Below are 26,174 nucleotides of genomic sequence, written 5' to 3' on the forward strand. Positions count from 1 at the left end.
GAATTGCAGATTTATACCCCCACCCTTCTCCCTGAATCAGAGACTCAGAGCGGCTTACGATCTCCTATATCTTCTCCCCCCACAACAGACACCCTGTGAGGTGGGTGGGGCTGAGAGGGCTCTCACAGCAGCTGCCCTTTCAAGGACAACCTCTGCCAAAGCTATGACTAACCCAAGGCCATTCCAGCAGGTGCAAGTGGAGGAGTGGGGAATCAAACCCAGTTTTCCCAGATAAGAGTCTGCACACTTAACCACTACACCAAACTGGCTCTCAGTGTGGCACTCAGCTGAGAGCAAAGCTAACGATCAAAGCCTGGCTTCTGTTAGCCCACCCTCAGCCTTGAGATGAGTTTTTGTAGAGAGTGACTGGAGATCTCCCAGAGTTACAACTCATCTTTAGACTACAGGGATCAGTCTCTCTGGAGGACAATGGCTGCTTTGGGGAGGGGTGGGTGGTATAGCATTATATGCAGCTGAGGTCCCTCCATAACCCCCCCCCAGCAATTTCCCAACATGGAGATATCACCCTGGGCTGGGAAACTTTGTCACTACATATAGAAATTCAAACCTCATTCTCTTTGTACACCTTATAGCGATGCAAAAGCTCTGAGGGAAGCCTACAAAACTGTAATCTCCAGCTAGGCCTCTTGAAGCCTTTGTGACCTAACCACAAAGATAGCAGCCATGTGGGATTCTCAGGCCTTGGTTCCATGCTTTGTGGGCAAAAGCCAGGGTTGTGGGGGGAGATGACTGGCCAGGTTGTGCTGCAGCACAGGTGTGTGTTTAAGTTGTGTTGTTCCATGGGAGATAGCATGAAAGGACACAAGCAGTCATGAAGAAGGAAAATAAGCTTTTATCAGACTCCCTGCACTCTTCCACTGTTCCCAGCTCAGACTGCTCAGTTCTCTGCCATGATTTTTTCAGCCCATTCGTTGAGGGCGCTGACACGGGCATACACAGCAGGGGTGGTGATTGAGCAGCGGCTGCTCCCCCAAGACACGATGCCCACCAGCTTCCAGACGCCTTCGTTCTGGCACACCAGGGGGCCACCAGAATCACCCTGCAAGATAACATAGTGGAAAACATTATAAGGGGTGGTCTGGGACCTTGATCCATTCAGGATGCTCTTACATTCTTACAGTTTGAATGCTCCCACTGGGAAGGCAGTTATTGCACATTTAGTGGCTGTCTATGGGACTATGTCTATGACACTCACCATGCATGAAGAGGAGCCAGCTGCACCCGCACAGATCATCAGGTCTGAAATGTTGCTGCCCCAATGCTCCTTGCATTGCTCATTGGACAGGAGGGGCAGGGCTGTCTGCTGCAGCTTGTTGGGTGTAGTGAAGGCTGCAGGAAATGGAATCAAGTCAGAACACGGGGCTTCCACTCCCATGTTTTGAGTGAAGTACTTCTGCAGTAGGACCTTGAAATAAAACATTCCAGACTGCAGATGCTCCCCCAAAAAGAATGCCACATCCTTTTGTTCAGACCAGCTGTTAACAGGCAGGGACCAGCACACCTTGCTTGGGGTAACATCAGTGTCTCCCCACCCAGTTTATAAAAATGACGGAACAAAATCCACACTGAGAGAAGATCACTGGAGCACTGAACTGTTTGCTTATTCCTCTGCAGGGTCATCCTGATAAGGATAGGAAATGCCCCAGAGAAAAACAAGCGCCTAATTCTCTCCATCCCCTCCATCCCTAGTAGCCGCATTCACAAGTTACAGTGAATGAATGTACAATCCAGGTCCAGTGTGCATTTGATTTTTAAAATATATGTGTTGAGTAATTCTCATGTTCAACTCATGCACAGCTAAATGTGATACAAACTCCACATTTATCCAGGTATTGGTCCCCAATTTCAATTGCAAAGTGAATATCTGTTTTTTCTTACAAACAGATATTTGCAAATACAGGGCTTTTTAAAAGCAGGAATGCACAAGAATGCAGTTCCGGCTGGCCTGGCATCAGGGGTGTGTCCTAATATATAATAAGTCCCTGCTGGGCTTTTGTTACAAAAAAAAGAGCCAGTTTGATGTAGTGGTCAAGTGTGCGAACTCTTATCTGGGAGAACCGGGTTTGATTCCCTACTCCTCCCTCCACTTGCACCTGCAGGAATGGCCTTGGGTCAGCCATAGCTGGTAGGAGTTGTCCTTGAAAGGGCAGCTGCTGTAAGAGCTCTCTTAGCCCCACCTACCTCACAGGGTGTCTGTTGTGGGGGGAGGGGAAAAGTAAAGGAGATTGTGGCCGCTCTGAGACTCTGAGATTCAGAGTATAGGGTGGGATATAAATCCAATATCCCCCCCCAAAATTATTATTATTATTTCTTCTTTCTTCTTCTAAAATACATGCAAGATGTACATGTATATCATGGGGACAGGGCTTCTGGTGAACGCAAAGCAAGCGAGCTGTACAACTTCACAGCAGCTATACTTGGCTGGACTCTGTAAACTCAACAGCATGGCATGAATGGATGCATCCAGCAAATCCCAGCTGTGAGAGAACAAGAGATAGAGCAGTTCTCCAAGACCCTGAAATAGGGCCATCTGTAGGATCCCTAGGTCTCTATCCAGGTACCCGTCTTCTCCAGGGATGGCTAACTTTTCAGCACACCTTTTCATTGGGCTTTCAGAATTCGAACAGAATTGCTTCAGAGCCATATCTAGTTCAGGGACTGTCAATTAGCCAGCTTTGATTTGGAGCCAAAATATAGAATAAGGCAGAAGATGAGAAGCTGTACCGCTTTGGAATGTAATCCAAGGGGGTTGATTTTTAAAAGTTCCACCGTAAATTAGCAAAAGGGATAGAAGTCTGAACTAAGGTGGTTTTGCTGCATACAAGAAGATTTTAAAGGTGGGGGAACCTTTGACAAAATGTCCTCCATCTGAACTCTACCACCGAAGTCTATGTACGTGTAAATCGGCTCTTAGCATTCTAGAACAAGCTTAATTAAACAGTCCTGAGGCTAGGAATAGACAAAACAACTAAAAAAAAAGATGGAATCCTTTTGTTTAAAAGCCTGGGGAGGTAACAAACATTTTGGCCAGACAAAGGACAAAATGGTAGGTGCCAGGCAAGCCTCTGGGGGGGGGCATGATCAAAGCGAGGTGCCACCACTGAACAGCCCATGTCTCTGATCACCACTCACTTCATATCTGCAGATAGGGGCCCAGAGAGCAGGGCTTCAGACGAGAATCTTAACTGGTGGGCTGGCAAGTATGAGATGCTATGGTTCCTCAGATACCCAGGTCCTAAATCCTTTTGGGCCTTAAAGGTAAGAACAAGTCCTCAGTTTTGAAACAGAAGAAGAAGAGTTGGTTTTTATGCCCCAAGGAGTCTCAAGGCAGCATACAATCACCTTCCCTTCCTCTCCTTATAACATGTGCCTTGTGAGGCGGGTGAGGCTGAGAGAGTTCTGAGAGAACTGCAACTGGCCCAGCTGGCTCCACATGGAGGAGGAGTGGAGAATCAAACTCACTTCTCCAGATTAGACTCCATCACTCTTCACTACTATGCCATATTGGCTCTCAGATGTTCAGCCAGTGCAGATCTTGTCGGTCAATACAGACCACAGTTAGCTCCACTTCTCCACATTCTCTGGAGCTGCTAATCCCTCCCCTCTGCTACTGTGGCAGGCACTTTGCTCTGGGGTGGCCAGGCTGTGACACCTTTTGCAACCAACATGTCTCTCTCCATTCAATATGGTGGCTAAACAGCAACTCCTGGCTCTTCTGGAGATACAGAACCCTGTCACCAGACCCACCGTTGTAGCGTGTCTTGCCCCACCCGCTGGTAGCACAGAGATCGCCACTTTGGAACTTGTCCGCAGCATCTGTCAGGCACACAGGGGACACCTTGGCACTTATCTGGGCAGGCGTGGCCAACTTGATGAGGGCAATGTCATTGTTGATTGCAACGGGGTCCCATTCTGGATGGGTGAAGACCTGGTCGAAAAAGAGGCACTCTGTGAGTTCATTTGGGATACAGTGATGTGAGAAGGGGGCTTCTGTTCTCTCCCTGCTGCCACCAGGGAGAAAAATATTGTACAAAAATAGGTGGTGGAGCTAATTAGCATAACTCATTAGTATATGCCACCCCCCCACCAGCCAACAGCAACCTGATGCAAGAAAGGAGAGCCCCACGCAAGCGAGGCCTGCTTGGGCTGGCTAGAGATCCAGCCAGCCCAAGCAGGCCTTGCTCCCTTGGGGCTCTCCTGGGCCACTGCACCCCCCCATCAAAAGGCCAGCAAGCCACCCGCCACCCAAAATCACATAAGAAGTGGGAAAAGGGTTGTGTGGGCTTCTCCAGGGGTTAATGAGGGCTGCTGGGGGTGTGGCAAAGTCCTTATTTAGGGTTGCCAATCCCCAGGTAGGGGCGGGGGATCCCCTGGTTTGAAGGCCCTACCCCCGCTTCAAGGTCATCAGAAAGCGGGGGGGGGGAATGTCTGCTGGGCACTCCATTATTCCCTATGGAGACAATTCCAATAGGGTATAATGGAGAATTGATCCGCAGGTATCTGGAGCTCTGGAGGGGCTGCTTTTTGAGGTAGAGGCACCATATTTGCAGCAAAGCATCCAGTGCCTCTCCTCGAAATACCGTCCAAGTTTCAAAAGGAGTCATCCAGGGGGTCCAATCCTCTGAGCCCCCAAAGAAGGTGCCCCTATCCTTCATTATTTTCAAAGGAGGAAAGGCATTTAAAAGGTGTGCGGTCCCTTTAAATGTGATGGCCAAAACTCCCTTTGGAGTTCAATTATGCTTGGCACAACCTTGCTCCTGGCTGCACCCCCAAGTCTCCTGGCTCCACCCCCAAAGTCCCCAGATATTTCTTGAATTGGACTTGGCAACCCTACCCCTAGTGGCTGGCTGGCTGCCCACTCTCCTAATCCAGGGATTGTTATGCAGCTGCACCTACTATTCAATGGACAAGGTAGGTGGGGAGGGGAAGGAGGAACCCTCAGAAAGGTTCAGGAGCTGAACTCCTGTGAGCTCCTGCTGAATTCAAGGCCTGGCTGCCACTATTTCTCACATTGCAAATGGAATTTTTTAACACTGGGGATTGCACTGCACCATTTGCCACGTGGCGAAAGAGAGCTGTGAGCAGATTCATGGAGGAAAGGTCCATTCATGTCTACTAGCCACAGCGAGTAAAGGAAACCTCAATATTCAGAGGCAGCCAACCTCCAAAACCCAGCACTAGAATGCAATGCTGGGGGAAGGTCCCAGTCTCTGTGCCCTGTTTATTTATATATGTATTAGCTGGGTTTTTATCCCGCCCTTCTCTGCAAGCAGGGTTCAGGGTGGCTCACAACAAATTAAGAACACAATTAAAACAATAGATTAAAAACCCTCTAAAATTATACAATAAATGATCGTCAAAATGGCCCCTAAATTTAGGGCATGATGCTCCTATGGGTCTATAAAATATGCCCAGACTTGAATGATGGGCAGTGGACAATCACCCTCCAGAGTCAATTAACATACCAGATCAGGAGGGTGGCGCCAAGGAGGCCAAAGTCAAAGTATTTTATTGTTGTAACCATAGGCCATAACAACCCAGCAAACCCCCCCCCACATTATACAGTTTACTTCCAGCCATAAAAATTAAAACATAAAAAATACATAGCAAAATGCAGTACTATGAACAAGATTTAAAACATATATAATAAAGCAATGTGACAGAACGAAGCTATAACTTGGCCAATTTTTTTGTATGGGTGGCTGTAGTTATGTTCTACCTTATTTTTATTGGTAGCCAAGGAGGCCAGAATAACAAGACACCCGGGACAACCTGGCTGGCTGCTGTGTGAAACTGGGTGCTGGACTAGTTGGCCCACTGTTCTGATCCAGCAAGGCTCTTCTTGTGTTCTTACGCTCTTCCTCTCATGTCCTTCTCTCTTATGCTTGTAAAGGTGGCACTCTCGAGGAGGGATTGCTGCAACAAGCTACTTCCTCCCTACTCTCTAGCAAGCTATAAGACTTCCTCACCCACCTTTTCAACAGCCAGTTTTTGTATATTCTCTGCAGAAGAGCTCCGGTCATGTTCCCCAAGCACTACAACATTGGACTTCCTGGAGCACAAAACAAAGGCAACCGCTTAAGGCCACAGTTAAAGGAAACAGCAACCCTAGAAAAAACATTCTTATTGCTTTGGTTTGTTTGTGGACAAAACAATTTAAATTAGTTCTATCTGCCCTGACCTGGATGGCTTAGGTGAGCTGATCTTCTCAGAACTCAGAAACTAAGCAGCGCGGGCCATGATCAGTACTCGGATAGGAGTCTACCAAAGAGGTCCAGGGTTGCTATGCAGAGGTAAACCATGGCAAACCACCTCTGTTTGTTTCTTGCATTGAAGCCCCTTCAGGGTTTGCCATGAGTCTGCTGCAGCTTGATGGTACTCTATACCAGGGGTGGCCAAACTGTGGCTCTTTCTCACATATTGCGTGGCTCTTGAAGCCCCCATCACTCCGTTGACTGGCTTGGAGAAGGCATTTGTCTCTTTAAAGCCCTTCTCCAAGCCAAGCCAGCCAGCGGCTTGGAGAATGCATTTAAAGTTAAAGTTGCTTTCTTTCTACCTCTCCTTCCCTCGTCCCTCCCCTCCCATCTATTTACTTTTCTTCCCTCCTTCCATCCATCCATCCTTGTGGCTCTCAAACATCTGATGTTCATGTCTTGTGGCGCTCAAGCATCTGACGTTTATTCTATGTGGTTCTTACATTAAGCAAGTTTGGCCACCCCTGCTCTATACACATATCTTCCAGAGGAGCTGAGCTGTTGCAAAGAGCTCTGTTTTGACCTAACACCCCAACAGTAGCATCCTAAACAGAGTCCCCACTCTTTAAACTTCCACTGACTTCAGTGGGTTTAGAAAGGTGCAATGCTGCTTCAACTGGGGCGGCTATTTGCTTCTTTTCACTCACTTGCAGAGAGGCTGCCTTGCAAACCGGTTTCTCTTAATGCTACTACTCAGTCCTTGTGAATATTTATTTTACCCACAATGCTTTTATGGCCTTTCTGCATAATTAAAGAGTATCCATCAATCATTTTACCCTTAGTGTGAACTTAGTGTGAAACTCCCAGTCCACAGAGTGGAATTCTGGGGCCAAACCACACAATACACATAGAGACATGCCAAAAAGTCCCAATGGTATTTTTTGCAAATGAAAAGAAGCTTCTGAAGGGGTCTGTTTTGAGCAGAAAAGTAAGGGGTGGGGGGTGGAATACACACTCCTTTCCCTGCTGGCCGTTTCTTCTGCTTCAAATCACACACACACATTGCATCTGGCTCCTTTTCTCTTCTTCCTTGTGGAGGTCCAAAGACATGCTTAACCTTAGCAGACACACAGCTGGAAACTCCATGAAGGATAAAACAACCAGGGAACAATTCAGAACAGAAAAGCAGCCAATGGGAAAAGAATCAGCACTGCCACTTCACTCAAAATTGCTTTTCCCTGGAGCCAATTTCTGTTTTTGTGTGTGTTTTTTAAATCCAATCAGGCTTCCTTGCATGCGTTTGTTAAGCAATTGCAAGAAACAAATTGGTTTCAGCTCAGAGTTACCACTCTATCGGGCTCCTTGCTATCAGTTTTGGATAGGAGGAATGTAATTCATCACTGAACAACAAATGGATGCTGGCACAACATTAGGAAACAAAATGCTCTAGGCTAGGGTTGCCAGGTCCGACTCAAGAAACATCTGCGGACTTTGGGGGTGGAGCCAGGAGGAAGGTTGTGACAAGCATGATTGCAATCCAAAGGGAGGCCTGGCCATCACATTTAAAGGGACCATGCTCTTTTTAAATGCCTTCCCTTCATACTGGATGATGGGGGCACATTCTTTGGGGGCTCATAGAATTGGACCCCTTTGTCCAATCTTTTTGAAACTTGGGGGAGTTTTTGAAGAGAGGCACCAAATACTATGCTGAAAATTTGGTGCCTCTATCTCAAAAAGCAGATATCCACAGATAGATTCTCCTTTATACCCTATAGAGCAGGGGTGGGGGACCTCTGTCCCGAGGGCCGTATGCAGCCCTCGAGGTCACTTAGTGTGGCCCTCAGGGATTGCTGGGCCGAACCGAGCCATGTGGCAGCCTCCCTGGGGCCTGGCTGGCCAGCGTGGATCTTGGGAGCCAGCCGTGCTGTGCAGCAGCCTCCCCAGGGCCAGGCAGGAATCACAGAGTCCAGATGTACTGTGTGGCAGCCTCCCTGGGGCCTTGCTGGCCGGTCAGAATTGCTGCAAGGCCTGCAAAAGTTACGGCCACAGTTCAGTTTGCACTTGATTATCCCAGATGATGTGGCCTAATATGCTAATGAGTGTGTGACCTAATATGCTAATATTAGGGGATGTGGTCTAATATGATACTGAGTTCTTGCTGGGCTCCTTCTACAAAAAAGCCCTGGACCTATGCATTTGCCTAGGGCGGCGGGCTGGGTGTGTGTGTGTGCGCGAGCCTAATTAGGCTCTCCCCACATGCCTTCAAATAGAAAAACAATTATTTGCATTACTTTTGCTGGCCTGAATCATTCTCCCTTGGCGGAGCACTGTTTTTTAAGTTGATAATTTTTTATGGCCTGCGAATGATGTTATAAATATCCATATGGCGCTTGGCAGAAAAAAGGTTCCCCACCCCTGCTATAGAGATTGGTCTCCATAGAGTATAATGGAGTGCCCAGTGGACATTCAAACCACCCCACCACCCACTTTCTGATTTCTCTGAAGCAGGGGGTGGGTCTCCAAACCAGGGGATCTCCTGCCCCCAACTGGGGATTGGCAACCCTTCTCTAGGTCTAAGAGAGGACATATTTTTCATCCTGAGGACCATGTGAGTGTCTCCACATGCTTTGGAGGCTGGTTGCCCCCTCCCATCGCTCCTTTGCCAGAATATGAAAATGGGTGAGTCAGAAGATGAGGCAGCAGTACCAGTCCAGGAGGGTGAAAGGATTAGCATCTACCCTGGTCCGCTCTCCCATTTTGCTGCCTGGCTTGGCTTTTCATGTCCCCCCAGCTACCAAGCTATTTAACACTTTTTGGGAGCACTGAGCCACCGGCTGATGCTACAGAATAGCAGGCTGATGCTCTTGACCAGGGCTTTTTTTGTAGCAGGAACTCCTTTGCATATCAGGCCACACACCCCTGATGTAACCAATCCTCCAAGAGCTTACAGTAGGCCCTGTACTAAGAGCCCTGTAAGCTCTTGGAGGATTGGCTATATCGGGGGTGTGGCCTAATATGCAAACGAGTGCCTGCTACCAAAGAAAGCCCTGCCTGACAAACTGTGAACCTGCTCGAGGGCAAGAAGAAATATTCCCACAAGCTGGACGCGGCCCTTGAGCCTTAGTTTGTCCACCTCTGCTCTAAGCTAATGACCATTGTAAGAAAAATTTCAGCTCCCATTCTCCTGCCCTGGTTTGACAGGGCAATAGGCTGACTTTATGCAAAGTCCCTTCCCTTGCCTATCTTTAAAAATATCCCCACAGCATGAAGGCACAAAGTCTGTACTCACGTCACCCCGCAGTGGGCAGCGGTCACCACCCAGAGCTCGCTGACAAGAGAACCACCGCAAAAGTGCCACCCACTCTTCTCCTGAAAGGTAGGTCAATAGAAAGAGAAGGTTAGTGTTGCCAACCTCCTGGTGGGGCCCGGAGTCGGCATGGAATTACAAGTGATCTCCAGATGATAGAGACCAGTTCCGCTGGAGAACAGGACAGCTTTAGAGAGTGGTCTGTATAACATTATACCCTACTGGCATCTCTCCCCTCTCGAAACCCCACCCTCCCTGGGCACCAACCCCTGAATCTCCACTAAGAGGATGCAGCCCTAGACTCTGGGCAAGTGTATAAATATTTAAAATAAACAAGAGTGTGGAATTCATAGCATCTTCAATGAGCATTCCGATGCCACCCTCGTCTAACCTATCCTCTGCTGTCAGAAAGGGAGAGGGTCTAAGACAGGAAGAGGAGGAAGAGGAGGAGATTGGATTCATAACCTGCCCTTCACTCAGAGTCTCAGAACAGCTTACAATCTCCCTTCCCCTCCCCACAACAGACACCCTGTGAGGTAGCTGGGGCTGAGAGAGCTCTTCTGAGAACTGCTCTTGAGAGAACAGCTCTCCTTTCCCTTCCCCTCCCCACAACAGACACCCTGTGAGGTAGATGGGACTGAGAGAGCTCTTCTGAGAACTGCTCTTGAGAGAACAGCTCTCCTTTCTCTTCCCCTCCCCACAACAGACACCCTGTGAGGTAGATGGGACTGAGAGAGCTCTTCTGAGAACTGCTCTTGAGAGAACAGCTCTCCTTTCTCTTCCCCTCCCCACAACAGACACCCTGTGAGGTAGATGGGACTGAGAGAGCTCTTCTGAGAACTGCTCTTGAGAGAACAGCTCTCCTTTCCCTTCCCCTCCCCACAACAGACACCCTGTGAGGTAGATGGGACTGAGAGAGCTCTTCTGAGAACTGCTCTTGAGAGAACAGCTCTCCTTTCTCTTCCCCTCCCCACAACAGACACTCTGTGAGGTAGATGGGATTGAGAGAGCTCTTCTGAGAACTGCTCTGGGAGAACTTGTGACTGCCCCACCCCAGCCAGGGCTGTCTTAACGCATGGGCCTGATGGGCACTTGCCCGTGGGCCCCACGAGCATAGGGGCCCCATACTAATCTGTGTATGATGCAGTGCTAATAACCAGATATTGATAGTTTGTGAATATATGAATGGATAAGCTTTTTATTTGTTTTTCAAGCCTTGAGTATTGTTTATCATGTTGATTAGTTGTTGCTGGCACAGCATGTTTTTAATGTTTTGACACCGATTTTGTTGGAAGTGCCAATAAAATAAATATATATTTAATTTTATCGACCATTTACATTTTTATTCCTATGAGTAGTTGTTGTAGGGGTCCAGTACACTGCTTTGCCCCGGGCCCATAATGCTGTTAAGACGGCCCTGACCCCAGCAGCTGCTCGTGGAGGAGTGGAGAATCAAACCTGGTTCTCCAGATTAGAGGCCATCACTCTTAACCACTACACCAAACCGGAAACATGCAGTGCAATCCAAAGCATGCATACTCAGAAGTAAATCCAAATTCAGTGGGACTTTGTAATAAACATGCTCTGGATTGCAGTCAAAGTCTCGCAAAGCTAGGAAATGGAGGCAGAGCCTGAGAAGAGACTTGGTGTAAGAGACACGGTATAAGGGACAGGGGGATAGAGGATGATTTGTTAAAATGGAAGGGCACAGGCTAGAAGCCCTATGCTTCTGAGCTTTGATGTTTAGGTACAAATTGGCTGTTGTTGCTCTGTACTTAGGGGAATGTGTTCTGCACGTGATCAGAAGCACTGTCCTTTTTAATGATCATTTTCCAAATTCTGGGGCTCAATTCTATTTTTCTTTACTAAGTTCCTATGCACCCAGACAGAATCCTAAGAAATTCCCAGTCAGTTTTTACCTGCAAAGAGACCTGCCAAGGCCATGATCCAGGCACTGCCTCTTCTCCATTGACAATGCGGGAATAGCCAGTGATGACTGGCTCAATCGCAGGGACACCACAGTCTGGAAACAACAAGAAAATCAGCTTTTTTCCAGTTTCCACACCTGGATCACCCAGTTGCAGAAAGACTGACTTACCATCCCTCCAGCCCAGCTACTTACTCTGTGCCGCACTGGCGAGTGCCACGCAGGAGAGGAGCCACAAGATACTCATGCTAGTTCTGAAGGTGAAACGTTTAGAAAAGCTGCATGGGACACCATTGTTTTTATACTGCATGCCCACAGCAAAGGTGGCTGGGAGCCAGCAGTTACTTGGGAAGAAGGAAGCCTGGTCCTTGATAATGTGGTCGATAACTGGCAGCAACTGGTAACAGTGCCCACTTTGGGATGAGGGAAGCTATTTTTAGGCCGATCACAGCTGAAGGGTTTCCACAGCACCATCTTTTAGGGACACTGTAGAATCCAGTGAGGAATGGACCCTAGTGTTTTCTTCCCTCTTGCTTTCTTTTGTACCTGCTAAGGAATTAATCTGTTCATGTTGCAAAGAACTCTGCAGTCTACAAAACACCTCATGTCCCAGCTTAATTCTCATGGAGATAACTATGGTCAGGAAAAGGTCTGTTCTGTGATGGAACCACAACCAGAAAAGTGCCACTTTGCTTCTAGCCACCTTGGTCATATATATTTGGAGATGCAACAGTCTTTTACAGAGAAATGAAACTGCTTTGCTGCTGTATCAAAGAGCCTCTTGGTTTCCCAAAACAACAGAATTTGGAAACTACTGGATTAGAAATCAGGGCTTAATCAGTAAGAATTCTGGAAAACTATACAGTAAGCTTTCCCATGCTATATATTTATAAAAAGGTAAATGTAGTCCCTTGTGCAAGCACCGAGTCGTTACCGACCCATGGGGTGACATCACATCATGACATTTTCTTGGCAGACTTTTTACAGGGTGGTTTTACAGACTGGCCTAAGCAAACAGTGACTGGCCTAAGCAAGCTTCCATGGCAGAGTGGGGATTCGAACCCGGTTCTCCCAGATCCTAGTCTGACAATCCACTCGCTATACCATGCTGCACATGGAAGGCTTCTAATAGCTTCATAACTGGGAAAGCTACTGGCTTTAGTCCAGGGCTTTTTTTGTAGAAAAAGCCCAGCAAGAACTCATTTGCATATTAGGCCACACCCTCTGACACCAAGCCAGCCGGAACTGCATTCCTGTGTGTTCCTGCTCCAAAAAAGCCCTGAGAATAGCAGACCATGAGAATGGGGCATGCTGTAGTACAGGTAAGCATTTATGTGGGCTAGTTAGTCCACCTGGACAGGAAACAAGCAGAGAACCTGCCTCATAGGTTCACCTGAACCTATGTCATCAGACACAGCTGTTTCTGCTGATGGAATCAATGGGCACCTGGCTCTCTCTTGGCTCTGGCAATGTACCTGGCTTCAGGTAAAGCTTTCTCAGCCAACCTGTCTGGGAGTGAGAAATATGGAAGTCTAAAAGGGTCCTCTGGACCTCAGTGCCTTAAATCACAACTTTCCAAGGTTGCCAATCGCCAAGCAGGGCCTGGAGATCACCCAGAATTACAACTGATCAGTTCCCTTAGAGAAAAATGGCTGCTTTGAAGGGTGGGCTTCATGATATAATATGCTGTTGAGGTCCCTCTCCATGTTCCACCTCCTAACCTCCAGGAATTTCCCAGCTCAGAGTTGGCAACCATCCCTGGGACTTTGTGGGAGTTTATGTATTTATTTAGAAAATGTGTACATCTCCTGTCCAGAGACCTGATCAAGACAACTCACCAGTAAAACAATACAATTAAGTCATAAAACAGCAGGATAAAAAAGACAAGGCATAAAAAACCCAGAATGAAAACAAGCCAGGACCCCAAAATAACATTCAGCAGCATAAAATGATAGTCATCAAATAGTCTTCAGGGGCCATAAAAACAACTTTAAGATAGAACCCCCACACTTAAAAGCCTGGATAAAAAGAAATGCTTTAGCCTGGAGGGCCAGGTGAGGGCTGGGGGAGCCTCAAGAGGGAGGGCATTTCAGTGGCAAGGTGCCACCACTGAAAAAGCCCTGCTTGCTACCTGCCTCAGGTGGAGCACAGAGATCAGAGCTTGTGAGGAGAACCTTAACTGCTGAGCTGGATGGCATGGGAGAAATTGGTCCTTCAAATACCTTGGTCCCAAACCATTTTAGGGCTTAAAGATTTAAAAAAAAATTCTTTGAATTATACCTGGAATAGATGGACAGTCAGCACAGATCTTTCAGCACCCAAGTAGTACTACAAAAATCTGGCACCTAACATAGTGTTGCCAACCTTCAAGTGGCACCTGGAGATCTCCTGCTATTACAATTGATCTCCAGACAACCATGATCGGTTCCCCTGGAGAAAATGGCTGCTTTGGAGGGTGGACTGTATGGCATTGGACCATGCTGAAGCTCCTCCCCTCCCCAAACCCCATCCTCTCTAGGTTCCATCCCTGAAATCTCCAGGTATTTCCCAACCCAGAGTTGTCAACCCTAACCCTAGGGGATCGCCTATGTTTGCCTTGTGATAGGCCAGCTCTGGCTCCAATTCTACCCAGGTGCAGCAACAAGGTTGTAAGGCTGTCCTTGCATTTGGCCACCTGGTCCTTTGCCCACTGTGGAATTTCTTCCTTATCTTCAAGGTCCTTGGATAAGAGTTGGCAAAAAACCAGCTTAATTTTTCCACCTTCTGCCAGCCATGTGGACTCTGGGAATGCCACATATATAAGGGCCTGTCACTCTTGCTTCAGTCTCAACTTTTTGAAGAAACAAGATGGCCACCATCTGGTTCCTGTCCTGCCTGGCCCTCATTGGTGCTGTCTATGGTAAGTGCCAGCAAGACCTGGTTGAGGGTGAGGCAAGAACTAAAGGGACAAAGAGGCAGCTTTCCCCTTGAGTGCTGCTAAAAGGCCTGCCTGACAGGAGAAATTGTAGGAGGTCCTTTTGGCATAGCTGAAAGGACTGACTTACATGGCCAGGCAAACTCTCTCTCTCTAAGAATGGTATCTGTAGGGATTTGCCTCTTCAAGCTATATACAGCCAAATCTGTGACCTGCTTGGACCACCTTGGTGTTTACCCAGTACTGGTAGAAATGGATGCCACGCTTACAGTTGCCAGATCTCCACTGGCTACCAGCGGAGGATGAAGACTGCTTCATCCAGCCACAGAATCAGAGCTTAATTCCTAAACTGGTAGGTTCCTGTGCTGTCATCATTGCCTTTGACCAGATAGCAAATGTGGGGCTGGGCAAGATGTTCTTGGGTACCCCTCAATACTACCCAATGCACTATTATTACCATCTCCTTGCTCTCTTATGCCCTACTGGTTCCCTCTTAATTCAGACAGAGACACATAGCTGTTGCAGTCAGTGTCATCACTGGTGCTCACTTGCCCAGCAAGTGGGCAGTGATGGCTGCTAGAATCAGCAGTAGCCACTACCACACAGAGAGGGGGAGGCAACTGAAGTCTGGTTGCTGTTGTTCCTCCTTGCTAAAATGACTACCTGCTCATACAGGAGGTCTCGGAGGGGGTAAAATGGCCCCAAAGGATAAGGGGTTAGTCAGATCAGGGGTTCGTGGCATTAGGTCAAGGGTTGGCAGTTCCAGATACCTGGGTCTCAGCCACCTGCAGCTGATGTTGATCTTCAATGCTGACCCTGCCAGGAACCTCCTGTATTTACTAAAGGGCAAGGAAAGACTTCGCGTTCCTCTTCTTTACTAGGAGCACCTTCATGCTACAGAGCTAAGCCCTGTTGTTAGAAACAAGTTCTGTGGTTAATCCCTGATGCAACACAGTTCAAATGAAGCTTAGCCCCAAATTGTCCTAAGTGCAGACCAGGGAATCCCTCCAGGGTTAATCCTTTGCCCTTGCTTTCTCATCAGGTTGTGGTGTTCCTGCCATCCAACCTGTCCTCAGTGGATATTCACGGATAGTCAACGGAGAGGAGGCAGTGCCTGGATCATGGCCCTGGCAGGTTTCTCTGCAGGTAAGACTCCAGCACAGTTAGCCTGTGCTGGAAGCATGGAAGAGCATGGGGAAGGAGAAGGGGCTGGTCACATGACTGTGACAAGTGCCAATGGGTGAGTCTGTAGACTGAGGGTTCAGTTGCAGAGAGCTTGAGCATTCATCACCCACATCAGCTCGAGAGCCAGTTTGATGTAGTGGTTAAGTGTGTGGACTCTTATCTGGGAGAACCGGGTTTGATTCCCCGCTCCTCCACTTGCACCTGCTAGCATGGCCTTGGGTCAGCCATAGCTCTGGCAGAGGTTGTCCTTGAAAGGAGTGGAGGGCGGGATATAAATTCAATATCTCCTTCTTCTTCTGGGATCAGGAAGCCAGTTTTTCAGGGGGCAGTTGAGACTGCCTGACCTGAATGGCCCAGGGTGGCCCAATCTTTCCAGATCTCCAAAGCTAAGCCCTGGTCAGCCCTGTTTGTACTTGGATGGGAGTCCAGGGTCACTATGCAGAGGCAGACAATGGCAATTCACCTCATTTTGTCTCTTGGCCTGAAACTCTGGGAGGGTCGCTATCAGTTGCCCACAACTTGATGGCAAAAATAAAAAAATTGTGATTGCTTGTGAGCTGTTTGAATCTGTTCATCACGTTAATTTCCACGCACATAGACAGCCATATACAGTGCACATTAAGCCCATGCCTGTGTTGGCATGAGGAGCCCCGTGGCGCAGAGTGGTAAAGCTGCAGTACTGCAGCCCTAAGCTGTACTCACGACCTGATCCCACCGGATGCTGGTTTCAGATCACTCAGGTTGACTTAGCCTTCCAACCTTCAGAGGTCGGTAAAATGAGTACCCAGCTTGCTGAGGGGAAGTGTAAATGACTGAGGAAAGCAATGGCAAACCACCCCGTAAAAAGTCTGCCGTGAAAATGTGAAAGCAACGTCACCCCAGAGTCGAAAACGACTGGTGCTTGCGCAGGGGACCTTTCCTTTCCTGTTTTGGCAATCACCAATTGCATAAATAAAGAATAAAGAAAAGCAAGGGTGGAATCAGGGCCGGATTAAACCCTGTGGTGGCCCCTGGGCAGTCAAAATCTTGGGAGCCCCCTTGCAAATTATCTGAGTCAGAGCGGCTGCCCTGCTGCCTGAGGCCCCTGCTGCAGCCTGTAGGCACCTTCTCCCCTTTGACAAAGCAGCCAGGGAGAGGCAGAGAGAGGCAAACTTGGCATCAGCTGCAACAGGCACATTGGGCAATGAATGCTCAGTTGCTGGCTGTGCCTGCAGGTTGGGAGGGCTGGAAGCAGGGGGGACCAGGGAGGTGGAAGAAGCTGGCCTGAGGCCCCTAAAGGCATGGGGGCCCATAGGCCAGTGCCCACTTTGCCTAATTGTTACTCCAGCCCAGGGTGGAATTCTAGCAGGAACTCCTTTGCATATTAGGCCACACCCTCCTGATGTAGCCAATCCTCCTGGAGCTTACAGGAGGCCCTGTACTAAGAGCCCCATAAACTCTTGGAGGATTGGCTACATCAGAGGTATGTGGCCTAATATGCAAAGGAGCTCCTGCTAGAATTCCACCCCTGAAGAAAAGTAATGTATAAAAAACACGTCTTTTTTTTTTATAAAAGTTCTTACTACTTGGTGTTCACCTGAGTCTGTCCAACACGCATCAACACTGTCATGTGATTTACTACGTTTTGGCCTTTATCTGGAGGTGGGGTGGTTTGCTGGGAGTGGGACACTGGGTAAGGTACGCACCTATAAAAACCTGCAAGCAAACAAAAATACAAATTTGTTAATATTCAACCTAAATCTAAACTGAGCCCATTTTGCTGCACCACTTGGTCCCCTGGACAACTGTGTTGCCCTCAACAGAGATTAAGCATTCAGCAGTTCCTTTCCCAATACTCAACTGCTCTCCTCCTCTTTCCAGGACAACACCGGCTTCCATTTCTGCGGAGGTTCTCTGATCAGTGAAAACTGGGTGGTCACAGCTGCCCACTGTAGTGTCAGGTAAGGAACGTTGTTTCCATTCAAAGACTGGGGCAAGAGATTCATTTCAGAGGCTCAAGATTCCGAAGACGTTATACCCCAACCCCACATGTGGAATAGTCAGGAATAAGAAAGTTGCACTCTATAATCCTTCAGAGTAGTTCCACACTACTCAAAATGCAGCACAATTACCCTCACTTGTCTTTGCAGTTATGACAGGGTGGGTTCCAATGTTGTCACCATCCACCTGCCATCCTGCTCCATTCTTCGGTTATTCTAGTCTTGGTTTTTCAAGGAGTGGATTTATTCAGGGCTTTTTTGTGGAAAAAGCCCAGCAAGAACTCATTTACATATTCGGCGGAAGTCTAGTAAAGGAGGGAGGGGGGATTAGAAAAATATCATATGGGTTAGGGATAGTAACGATATAATTTGATATTGTTACCATATGCTATTAATAAATTGTTTTAAACCAAAGAACTCATTTACATATTAGGCACACACCCCGACATCACCATTGTTTCACACAGGGCTTTTTGTAGGAAAAAAGCCCAGGAGGAACTCATTTGCATATTAGACCACATCCCCTGGTGCCAAGCCAGCCAGAACTATGTTCCTGTGCATTCCTGCTCCAAAAAAGCCCTAGATTTATTGCAGTTTTCAGGGGTGGGGGTCTTGAAGAAGTGCAGTCTCTGTTTTGGGTGGATGGTCTTTCTACTACTATTTCACCATGTTTTCACCTCAGGATAATGTGTGTTTTGGCATGTGTTGGAAAGCATAGAAGTTAGCTTTGCCTAGGGTGCCAGACGGTCTAGGTCCAGCCCTGTTTGTACCACGAGGCAATATTTGTTTGTTTTTATTAAAACATATACCTCACCTCGACTCGTGGCTCAAGGTTGCTTCCAATATTAGAGCCACTCTCTGCTGAACTCAACCCTCAGGCAACATGAGAATAAGGACACTGACCTGAGGGACGCAGCTCTTGGAAGAATTACCGTGATGCTGGGGGTGAAGGAACATCGGTATTCTCAGGCGCTGATTTAATTAATAGCTAATGGATCATCTGTCAACTTTCCATCCTCTCTCTCCCATTACAGGACAACTCATCAAGTGGTTTTGGGAGAATATGATCAAGGCTTTAGTTCAGAGGCAGTTCAGGTCCTAAAGATTGCCAAGGTAATAGAGGACTTCCTGTCTCCAGAGGGTGCCTGCTCTTTTTTGGTGCAAACATTCTAGGTCTTCCAAATTCAAATGCTGCCCAGCCCAGTTCTTGTCTTCACAGATCTTTCCACAAACATTCCTGCTAGGGTTGCCAGCCTACAGGTGGTGACTACCTGGAGATCTCTTGCTACTACGACTGGTCTCCAGGCTACAGAGATCAGTTCCTCTGGAGGAAACAACTGCTTTGGGAGGTGAACTCTGTGGCCTTATACACCACTGAGGTCCCTTCCCTCTGAAACCCTGCCATCCTCAGGCTCCACCCTCAAAATCTCCAGGTATTTTCAACCAGAGCTGGCAACCCTAGGAGATTGTGCATGACTCTCAGTTGCAACCGTTGTGCATAGTCAAGCCTGCCTGTTGTGAGCCTCTCCTCCTGCCCCCCCCCCAACGTATTTTTCTTGCTGGTCTTCTGCAGCATACTCATGGAGCTTTCAACTTGTGTTCTTGTTTCAGTACATCTGTGCTTCCTCGTTCCAAAAATAACTGGACTGTCCTTTCTATTTTAGGGGCAAATTGATGGTTTATTCGGTTTAAAAAACCACCACCACCATGCCAACTTTACATCAAATCAGTGACATGCTTCTTTTCTCTGCTGCTAAATATGCAGGGATATGCAAAGGCTAAAAGAGAAATGTGTTAGTGTGCGTTGCAAAGACATCTGTGCAAATCACTGCAGAATGAACAGAATGTTCGTGCTGTTCAACACTGAGTTCTTTAAAAAAAACTTTAAAAGATGATGGAGAAGGAGTGGGGTTAGGATGGTCGGAGCAACAAAAAGTGTGTGGAGGGGGGGGCGTTCTCTCTGAAATGACCAGAGTTATTTAGTTAGTTACTTATTATTTAGTTAGATATTAGTTATTTAGTTAATGAGTTAGCCCTAAAGAGACATCCTGGTAAAGGTAAGCATCTGCTTTTATGAGGCACTAAAACACATGACCCTATGACGCAGAGTGGTAAAGCAGCAGTACTGCAGTACTGTGATCTGAACTCTCTGCTCACGACCTGAGTTCAATCCCAGTGAAAGCTGGTTCAGGTAGCTGGCCCAAGGTAGACTCAGCCTTCCATCCTTCCGAGGTCGGTAAAATGAGTACCCAGCTTGCAGGGGGGAAAGTGTAAAAGACTGGGGAAGGCAATGGCAAGGAAAAGGAGAGGTCCCCTGTGCAAGCACCAGTGGTTTCTGACTCTGGGGTGATGTTGCTTTCACAATGTTTTCATGGCAGACTTTTTACAGGGTGGTTTGCCATTGCCTTCCCCAGTCTTTTACACTTTCTCCCCAGCAAGCAATGGCAATGGCAAACCACCCCATAGAAAGTCTGCCGTGAAAACGTGAAAGCAACATCACCCCAGAGTCGGAAATGACCGGTGCTTGCACAGGGGACCTTTCCTTTCCAAACACATGGCTGCAAACTAGGACAGAACAATGTTTCAGATGTTAGCTATTAGCCATGATAGGCAAACCCTTCCAAATTTAATCCAGAATTAATGATTGATTTCTCGGACATGCAGAAAATCAACCTGCACTCAGGATGGGATCTCTAGGCTTTGGTACAAGGCAACTACCTGACTGCAGTGTGTCATGACCTGGTGAATATAGACCCTGCTTGGGGGCTTAGCACTGAGAATAAGGCTTTTTAAATTGCGGAGTGGACTAAAATAGTCTGGGCTGCGAAGAGTAAATTATACATTATTTATTTATTAGGACATGTCATATGCATACTATTAATAAGAAATGCCTTTTCCAACCCAGGAGGATGATGGGATACAATAGGTTGGCAATAACATTCCACAAGTTTTGCTTCCACGCATGGTGTGTTGTCTAGAAACTGCAAAAGTTGTTCAGTTTTAACAGAAAATAAGAACAGAAAAAGAGCCCTGATAGATCAGACCTGTGGTCCATCAGCAGCCTTTCTCGCACAGCAGCCAAACAGTTACTCTGAGGGCCAACAACAGGCCATAGAAGCCAAGGCCTTCCCTGATATTGGTTGCTGGCACTGGGATCCAGAGGCTAAGTGCCTCTGAATGTGGCTGTTCCCCTTAGTCACCATGGCTAATAGCCACTGACAGAGCTGTCTTCCATGAAACTCTCCAAACCTTTTTTAACGCTGTCGATGCCTGTGGCCATCACGATATTATCTGGCAGCGAATTCCATATTTTAATCACTTGCTGTGTAAATAAGTGTTCCCTTTGTCTAGCCTGAATCTACTGCCCATCAGCTTCACTAGATATCCTCGAGTTATGGTATTTTGGGAAAGGGAGAATCCAGATAAATGTATTGGCAACATACAGTATCCCATCCTCCTCCTATGTCCCCACCCCGCAGCTTATAGAGATTTTGAAGGTCGATTGCAATAGCAATGCCAATTTGGACAGTCAAGGCACTATTGAGATTTTTACTGTCTCTTAAAATTTTCCTCCTTGCTTTCTGCTTCCAGTTTATTTACTTTCTGTTCTTTTTGCATTTCTTCATTACTTGTTAATTGTCAATGTCCTAAGTACTTCTTTTCACTTTGTGGCCGCTGTTATTTTTTTGTTATATTTTTATGATTGTAATTTTGTAATCAAGCCATTAGAATAAAAATTAACAACTAGAATAATGAACAAGAAGCTTTGGCTAAAAATTAAAAAGCAGTGCTTAATTCCTCCCCAACCGATTATTGATTGAGAAAATAGACAGTAGCTAATTAGGCTGTACAACAAAAGGAAGAAGCTGCAGATTTGTGGAATGGGATTTCCAAGAAAACTTTTAGTAAACTTTAGTATTCCCTATTACTATGTATGAGTGTGAAAGGTGGACTGCGAAGAAAGCAGACGGGGGTGGGGGGAGTGATTCCTTTTAAATGTGGCATTGGAGGAGAATGTCACAAATACTGTGGACTGTTAAAAATAGGAACATGTGGGTTCTAGATCAAATCCTTGATAGTATCTTAGAGCTTCCTGATTCATATAAACTGCTGTATCTATTAAACAACAAAGATGGGGACACAACTGATGCTGTGGCAAAGCTTTTGCAGGCTGCTCTTCTTATACACAGTAATGTATTAAAATTTTAATTTGTATTAGACAGACTTTTGAATTATTTTTGTACAGATTTTAGACCCTTTTAGAATGTTCTTTTGTCCTGACTCATGTTGGCATGTTTTATTTATTTGTATGCATATGTGTGTACATCTATTTTTTTCTTCCTCTCTTTTATCTCTCCTTTAATGCCAATAAAGGTAACTGAACTGAAAAAGATCAAATCAAGCTTTTTACCTTAGAAGTAAAATGACTAAATTGAGGCTATTGTGCTTTGGTCACATTATGAGAAAACAAGAGTCCCTTGAAAAGACAATCATGCTAGGAAAAACTGAAGATAGCAGTAAAAAGAGGACGACCCAGGGCTTTTTTTGAGCAGGAACACAGTTCCAGCTGGCTTGGTATTAGGGGGTGTGGCCTTATATGCAAATGATTTCCTGCTGGGCTTTTGCTACAAAAAGCCCTATATGTAACAATGTTGATGTCAGGGGGTGTGGTCTAATATGCAAATTAGTTCCTGCTGGGTTTTTCTACTAAAAAAGCCCTGGGAAGACCCAACATGAGACAGATTGATTCCATCAAGGAAGCCATGGCCCTCAGCTTACAAGACCTGAGCAAGGCTATTATCGATAGAATATTTTGGAGGTTATTAATCATAGGGTTGAAATAAGTGGAAAACAACAGTGGTATTCAGGGCTTTTTTTTTTTTAGCAGGAATGCAGTTTTGGCTGGCTTGGTGTCGGGGGTGTGGCCTAATATACAAATGAGTTCCTGTTGGGGGGAGTGGAAATGGATCACAGGCCTGATCTGATATAAGCCAGTGTTCTGTGTTCATGTATGTGGCCTGAAATGTGGTAGTTTCAGAAATACCAAACCCTGTGCAGTTTTTTCCAGCAGACAGAGTTGCATTACTGAGACTTTGTAGGCTTGAACAAAATTGTCTTCTTTGGCAGGTCTTCAAGAACCCCAAGTTTAACATCTTCACCATCAAAAATGACATCACACTGCTGAAGCTCGCCACCCCAGCCAAGCTAACAGCTCGCGTGTCTCCTGTGTGTCTCCCTGAGGCCACTGATGACTTCCCCGGGGGCCTGTCTTGTGTCACGACTGGATGGGGCCTTACTCACCACAACGGTAACACTGTCTCCCAAGGAATCTTGAAAATGGTACTTCAGAAGCTAGGAATCTATTGCAGAGAAATCACAACATTTGAAGGGCATACCTACAAATTGGTCCTATAGTCTTTTTCTCTCTCTCCTCCAAGAAATCTTGGAAATGGTAGTTCAGGAGCTAGGGGTCTCTTGCAGAGAAATCACAACATTGCAGGGCAATCACAGCAAGTCACAATTATTATTATTAATAATAATAATAATTAAGTGCCATCAAGTCACAACTGACATGGGGAATGCCTCTTGGAGTTTCAAGGCAAAAGATAAGCAGAGGGGTTTGCTATCGCCTTCCTCTGCATAGCATCCTAGGATTTCCTTGGTGTTCTTCCACCCAAGTACTAACCATGACTGACTTGGCTTAGTTTCTGAACTCTTCAGAGCTCTGAAAGGGGCATAAAATTGGTTATGTTCCTCAGGGCTTTTTTTTGTAGCAAAGCCCAGCAGGAACTCATTTGCATATCGTTGCATTTTAAACTGGTGTTTTAACTTTGATATGTAGGTTTTTATTGCTATTTTTATATGTTGTGATCTGCCTTGAGCCCTTAACGGGAAAAGGCAGAAGATAAGCCTATTAAATAAAAATAAATTATGCCACACCCCCTGACATCATCATTGTTTCACACAGGGCTTTTTTGTAGGAAAAAGTCCAGCAGGAACTCATTTGCATATTAGGTCACACCCCCTGATGCCAAGCCAGCTGGAACTGCATTCCTGTGCATAAGCCCTGATGTTCCTTATGCAAGTTCAGAAGTGAACATGGACGAAATGTGATGTTGGAAGGCTGTGTTATAATTTCATCTGGAATGCCACAGCTTTCAAATGTAAGAAATGTCTTTGAGAACCCTATGTGGGTGTTTTTTAGACAAGAACACCCCAGAGAAGCTACAGCAGGTGGCCCTTCCTCTGCTGACCAACGAAGAGTGCAAGAAATACTGGGGCAACCGCATCGCTGATGTCATGGTCTGTGCTGGTGCTGCAGGAGCTTCCTCTTGCATGGTAAGTCCTCACTCTTGCGCGGTCACAAAGTCCCCCCTCTCCATAGTTGTCCCATCTTCACCTCCTTCTATGGACACTCAGTAACAACATGCTTCCTCTTGCCAGGATCTGAACTGGCTCCAGTTGTCTCGTTTCCACCTTTCTCTAGTTTGTGGCTGTGGCAGAACATCTGCTTTGCATACAGAAGATTTTCTGATTCAAGTATCAGTACTTCCAGTTAAAAGGATAAGCCGGAGGGAAAGGCTCCAAACTGCCAATCAGCAGAAGCATCTTGGACCTTGACCAACCAAGGCACAGGCTTAGCACAAGCCAGCTTCTTAAAGGGCCATGGCTTAGTGGTAGAGTGCTTGGTTCAATCCCCAGCAGCTCCAGTTGTAGGGCTGGCCCTAGACTCTCTGGCACCCTAGGCAAGGCTACCTTCTAGCAACCCCCCCCTGCACTGAAAATGTCACTTAGTCACATGGGAGGCACCCAATCTGGCTCCCCCATAAGGACAGCACCCTAGGCAATCACCTAGTTTGTCTAGTGGCAAGGCTGGCCCTGTCCAGTTGAAAGGACCAGGTGGGAGGTGATCAACCCAAGACCTTGGAGAGCTGCTACTGGACAGAGCAGCCAGTGCAGCCCTGTTTCACAGGTTTATCTGTATTCTTTTGTTCATTTTGCTCCCTGACCTGTCCTTTGATAGAATGGTGCTTCATTTCTGAGAGCCATTTCCCTGCAATGATAACCCTGAAGTCTAAGGGAGCGACGGAAGGCAATGGGTATCCAGCAAGAATAAGAAAGCATGTCACACTTGCAGAGAGACACCTGCCTTTATTATTGCAATCTGGGATTCAGCTCTAAGGTTAAAAGGAAGTTCAAGGGTCACACATTAAGTCCTTCTTCAATATGTGGCTCCATCTCATACGTGGATACATGAGACCTTCCCGTCAAACCTCCCTTCACGCTCAAACCTCCCTTCACGCTCTGCTTCCTCTTTGCAGGGAGACTCCGGTGGACCCTTGGTGTGCCAGAAGAATGGTGCCTGGACCTTGGCAGGAATTGTCTCCTGGGGCAGCAGTACCTGTGCAACATCTAGTCCCGGGGTCTATGCCCGTGTTACTGAGCTCCGGGCCTGGATTGATGAGATACTTGCAAATAATTAACTCTGTTGGACTGTGGAACAATAAAATCTGAATCAGGCACCCTTTGTTACTTTTTGAACTCTAAAGGCCTCCATTCCCTCCCCCTGCAAGATCATGATGTTGGATTCACTGATCTGGGATAACAATGCTTCTGTGCTCCCCATTTCTGAATTTCAGGGACCAGTGCTACTGAGTTTATAGCCTAATCTTGTATGTTTTCGTGGAAATAACTCCCAATGAATTCAATAAGGCTTACTGACAAGTAAATATACACAGAACAACTTTGGTTTGCTGGGGATGACAGCACTGCAGACTTGCAAGGTCTCTGCACGATGTTTTTTTTTGCTTACGTATGTGCAAGTGAAATACAGTGGAAGCATACAGTCATTTCTTCAGCACACTCCAAGAGAATTGCTCATGCAACTGGTCCCCAAAGCTGTCCTCTTGCTCCCTGAGTTTCAGCTACCTCCAGTTAAAAACTCTTCCTCTTTTTCAGACTAAATAATTTGGCTATATCTCTAGCCCTCAGCTCAGATACAAGGCAGTGGCTCAGTGGTGGAGCATCAGCTTGGCACGTAGGAGGTCGCAGGTTCAATTCCCAGCATCTCCAGTTAAAAGAACTAGGTGATGCGAAAGATCTTTAAATATGACCCTGGAGAGCTGCTGCGCCAGTCAGGGTAGACAATACTGACCCGCATGGACCATGGTCTAATTCAGTATAAGGCAGCTTCATGTGCACCTTCTCTCGGATGGATATCTCATTCCAAACAAATGAGAGAGATCCCCAGCTACCAGGAGACTATCTCCTGTCACTAGTTTCTGTTGATAGAATTCCAGTGACAGTTATTGGACTAACAATCCGTTTATAAAGGCAATGCTCCCATCCAATGTTACAAGATTCATCATCAGAGCATATAAAGATCCTCACTATGGTTATATACTGCTTTTATTAGTCTAACTCCTTTTATAACCTAACCCCATGCAGAGTTCAAGGTGCCCAAGCACATTAAAATCTGTGCAGTAATACACACACACCTAACTCTTTAAGGACTCATATCCCAGGAAGATCATGCATCCAAGTCCCTTTACGAAAATGCAAATTGCAGGGGGCTTAATGCAGGCCCAGGGCTGTGTAGAAAAGAAAGAGGTTTCGCCCTTTTACGATCAGTTTCAATACTCAAAAG

The 26,174-nt window shown here is 46.7% G+C and overlaps 2 protein-coding genes across 2 annotated transcripts; one reads left to right on the forward strand and one right to left on the reverse strand.

Annotated features, from left to right (window-relative positions):
* Positions 1-837: 837 nt before the first annotated feature.
* On the reverse strand, positions 838-11,771 carry LOC132582718 (chymotrypsinogen B2-like). Its single transcript, XM_060254416.1, has 7 exons — positions 11,645-11,771; positions 11,442-11,545; positions 9,505-9,584; positions 5,995-6,073; positions 3,769-3,949; positions 1,217-1,350; positions 838-1,060 (listed from the first exon to the last, which is right to left on the reverse strand). Exons 1-7 carry the CDS (start codon positions 11,757-11,759, stop codon positions 899-901), a joined length of 855 nt encoding a protein of 284 aa, XP_060110399.1. The 5' UTR covers positions 11,760-11,771; the 3' UTR covers positions 838-898.
* A 2,463-nt stretch (positions 11,772-14,234) lies between these two features.
* On the forward strand, positions 14,235-25,050 carry LOC132582721 (chymotrypsinogen 2-like). The gene is made up of 7 exons (XM_060254421.1): positions 14,235-14,348; positions 15,406-15,509; positions 17,409-17,488; positions 18,562-18,640; positions 22,655-22,835; positions 23,733-23,866; positions 24,850-25,050. The coding sequence occupies exons 1-7, from the start codon at positions 14,297-14,299 to the stop codon at positions 25,009-25,011; spliced, it is 792 nt and encodes a 263-aa protein (XP_060110404.1). The 5' UTR covers positions 14,235-14,296; the 3' UTR covers positions 25,012-25,050.
* The last annotated feature ends 1,124 nt before the right edge of the window (positions 25,051-26,174 follow it).

This window comes from Heteronotia binoei, chromosome 14 (genome assembly GCF_032191835.1).
Source record: "Heteronotia binoei isolate CCM8104 ecotype False Entrance Well chromosome 14, APGP_CSIRO_Hbin_v1, whole genome shotgun sequence".
Classification (NCBI taxonomy): domain Eukaryota; kingdom Metazoa; phylum Chordata; class Lepidosauria; order Squamata; family Gekkonidae; genus Heteronotia; species Heteronotia binoei.

Coding starts and splice junctions, on each gene's coding strand:
- LOC132582718 (XM_060254416.1), bottom strand. CDS start 11,759: ATGCAGTATAAAAACAATGGTGTCCCATGCAGCTTTTCTAAACGTTTC. Junction 11,546..11,644: donor ACTCGCCAGTGCGGCACAGA/GTAAGTAGCTGG, acceptor TGTTGTTTCCAG/ACTGTGGTGTCCCTGCGATT. Junction 9,585..11,441: donor CTTGGCAGGTCTCTTTGCAG/GTAAAAACTGAC, acceptor CCTACCTTTCAG/GAGAAGAGTGGGTGGCACTT.
- LOC132582721 (XM_060254421.1), top strand. CDS start 14,297: ATGGCCACCATCTGGTTCCTGTCCTGCCTGGCCCTCATTGGTGCTGTC. Junction 18,641..22,654: donor AGGTCCTAAAGATTGCCAAG/GTAATAGAGGAC, acceptor CTTCTTTGGCAG/GTCTTCAAGAACCCCAAGTT. Junction 23,867..24,849: donor CAGGAGCTTCCTCTTGCATG/GTAAGTCCTCAC, acceptor TCCTCTTTGCAG/GGAGACTCCGGTGGACCCTT.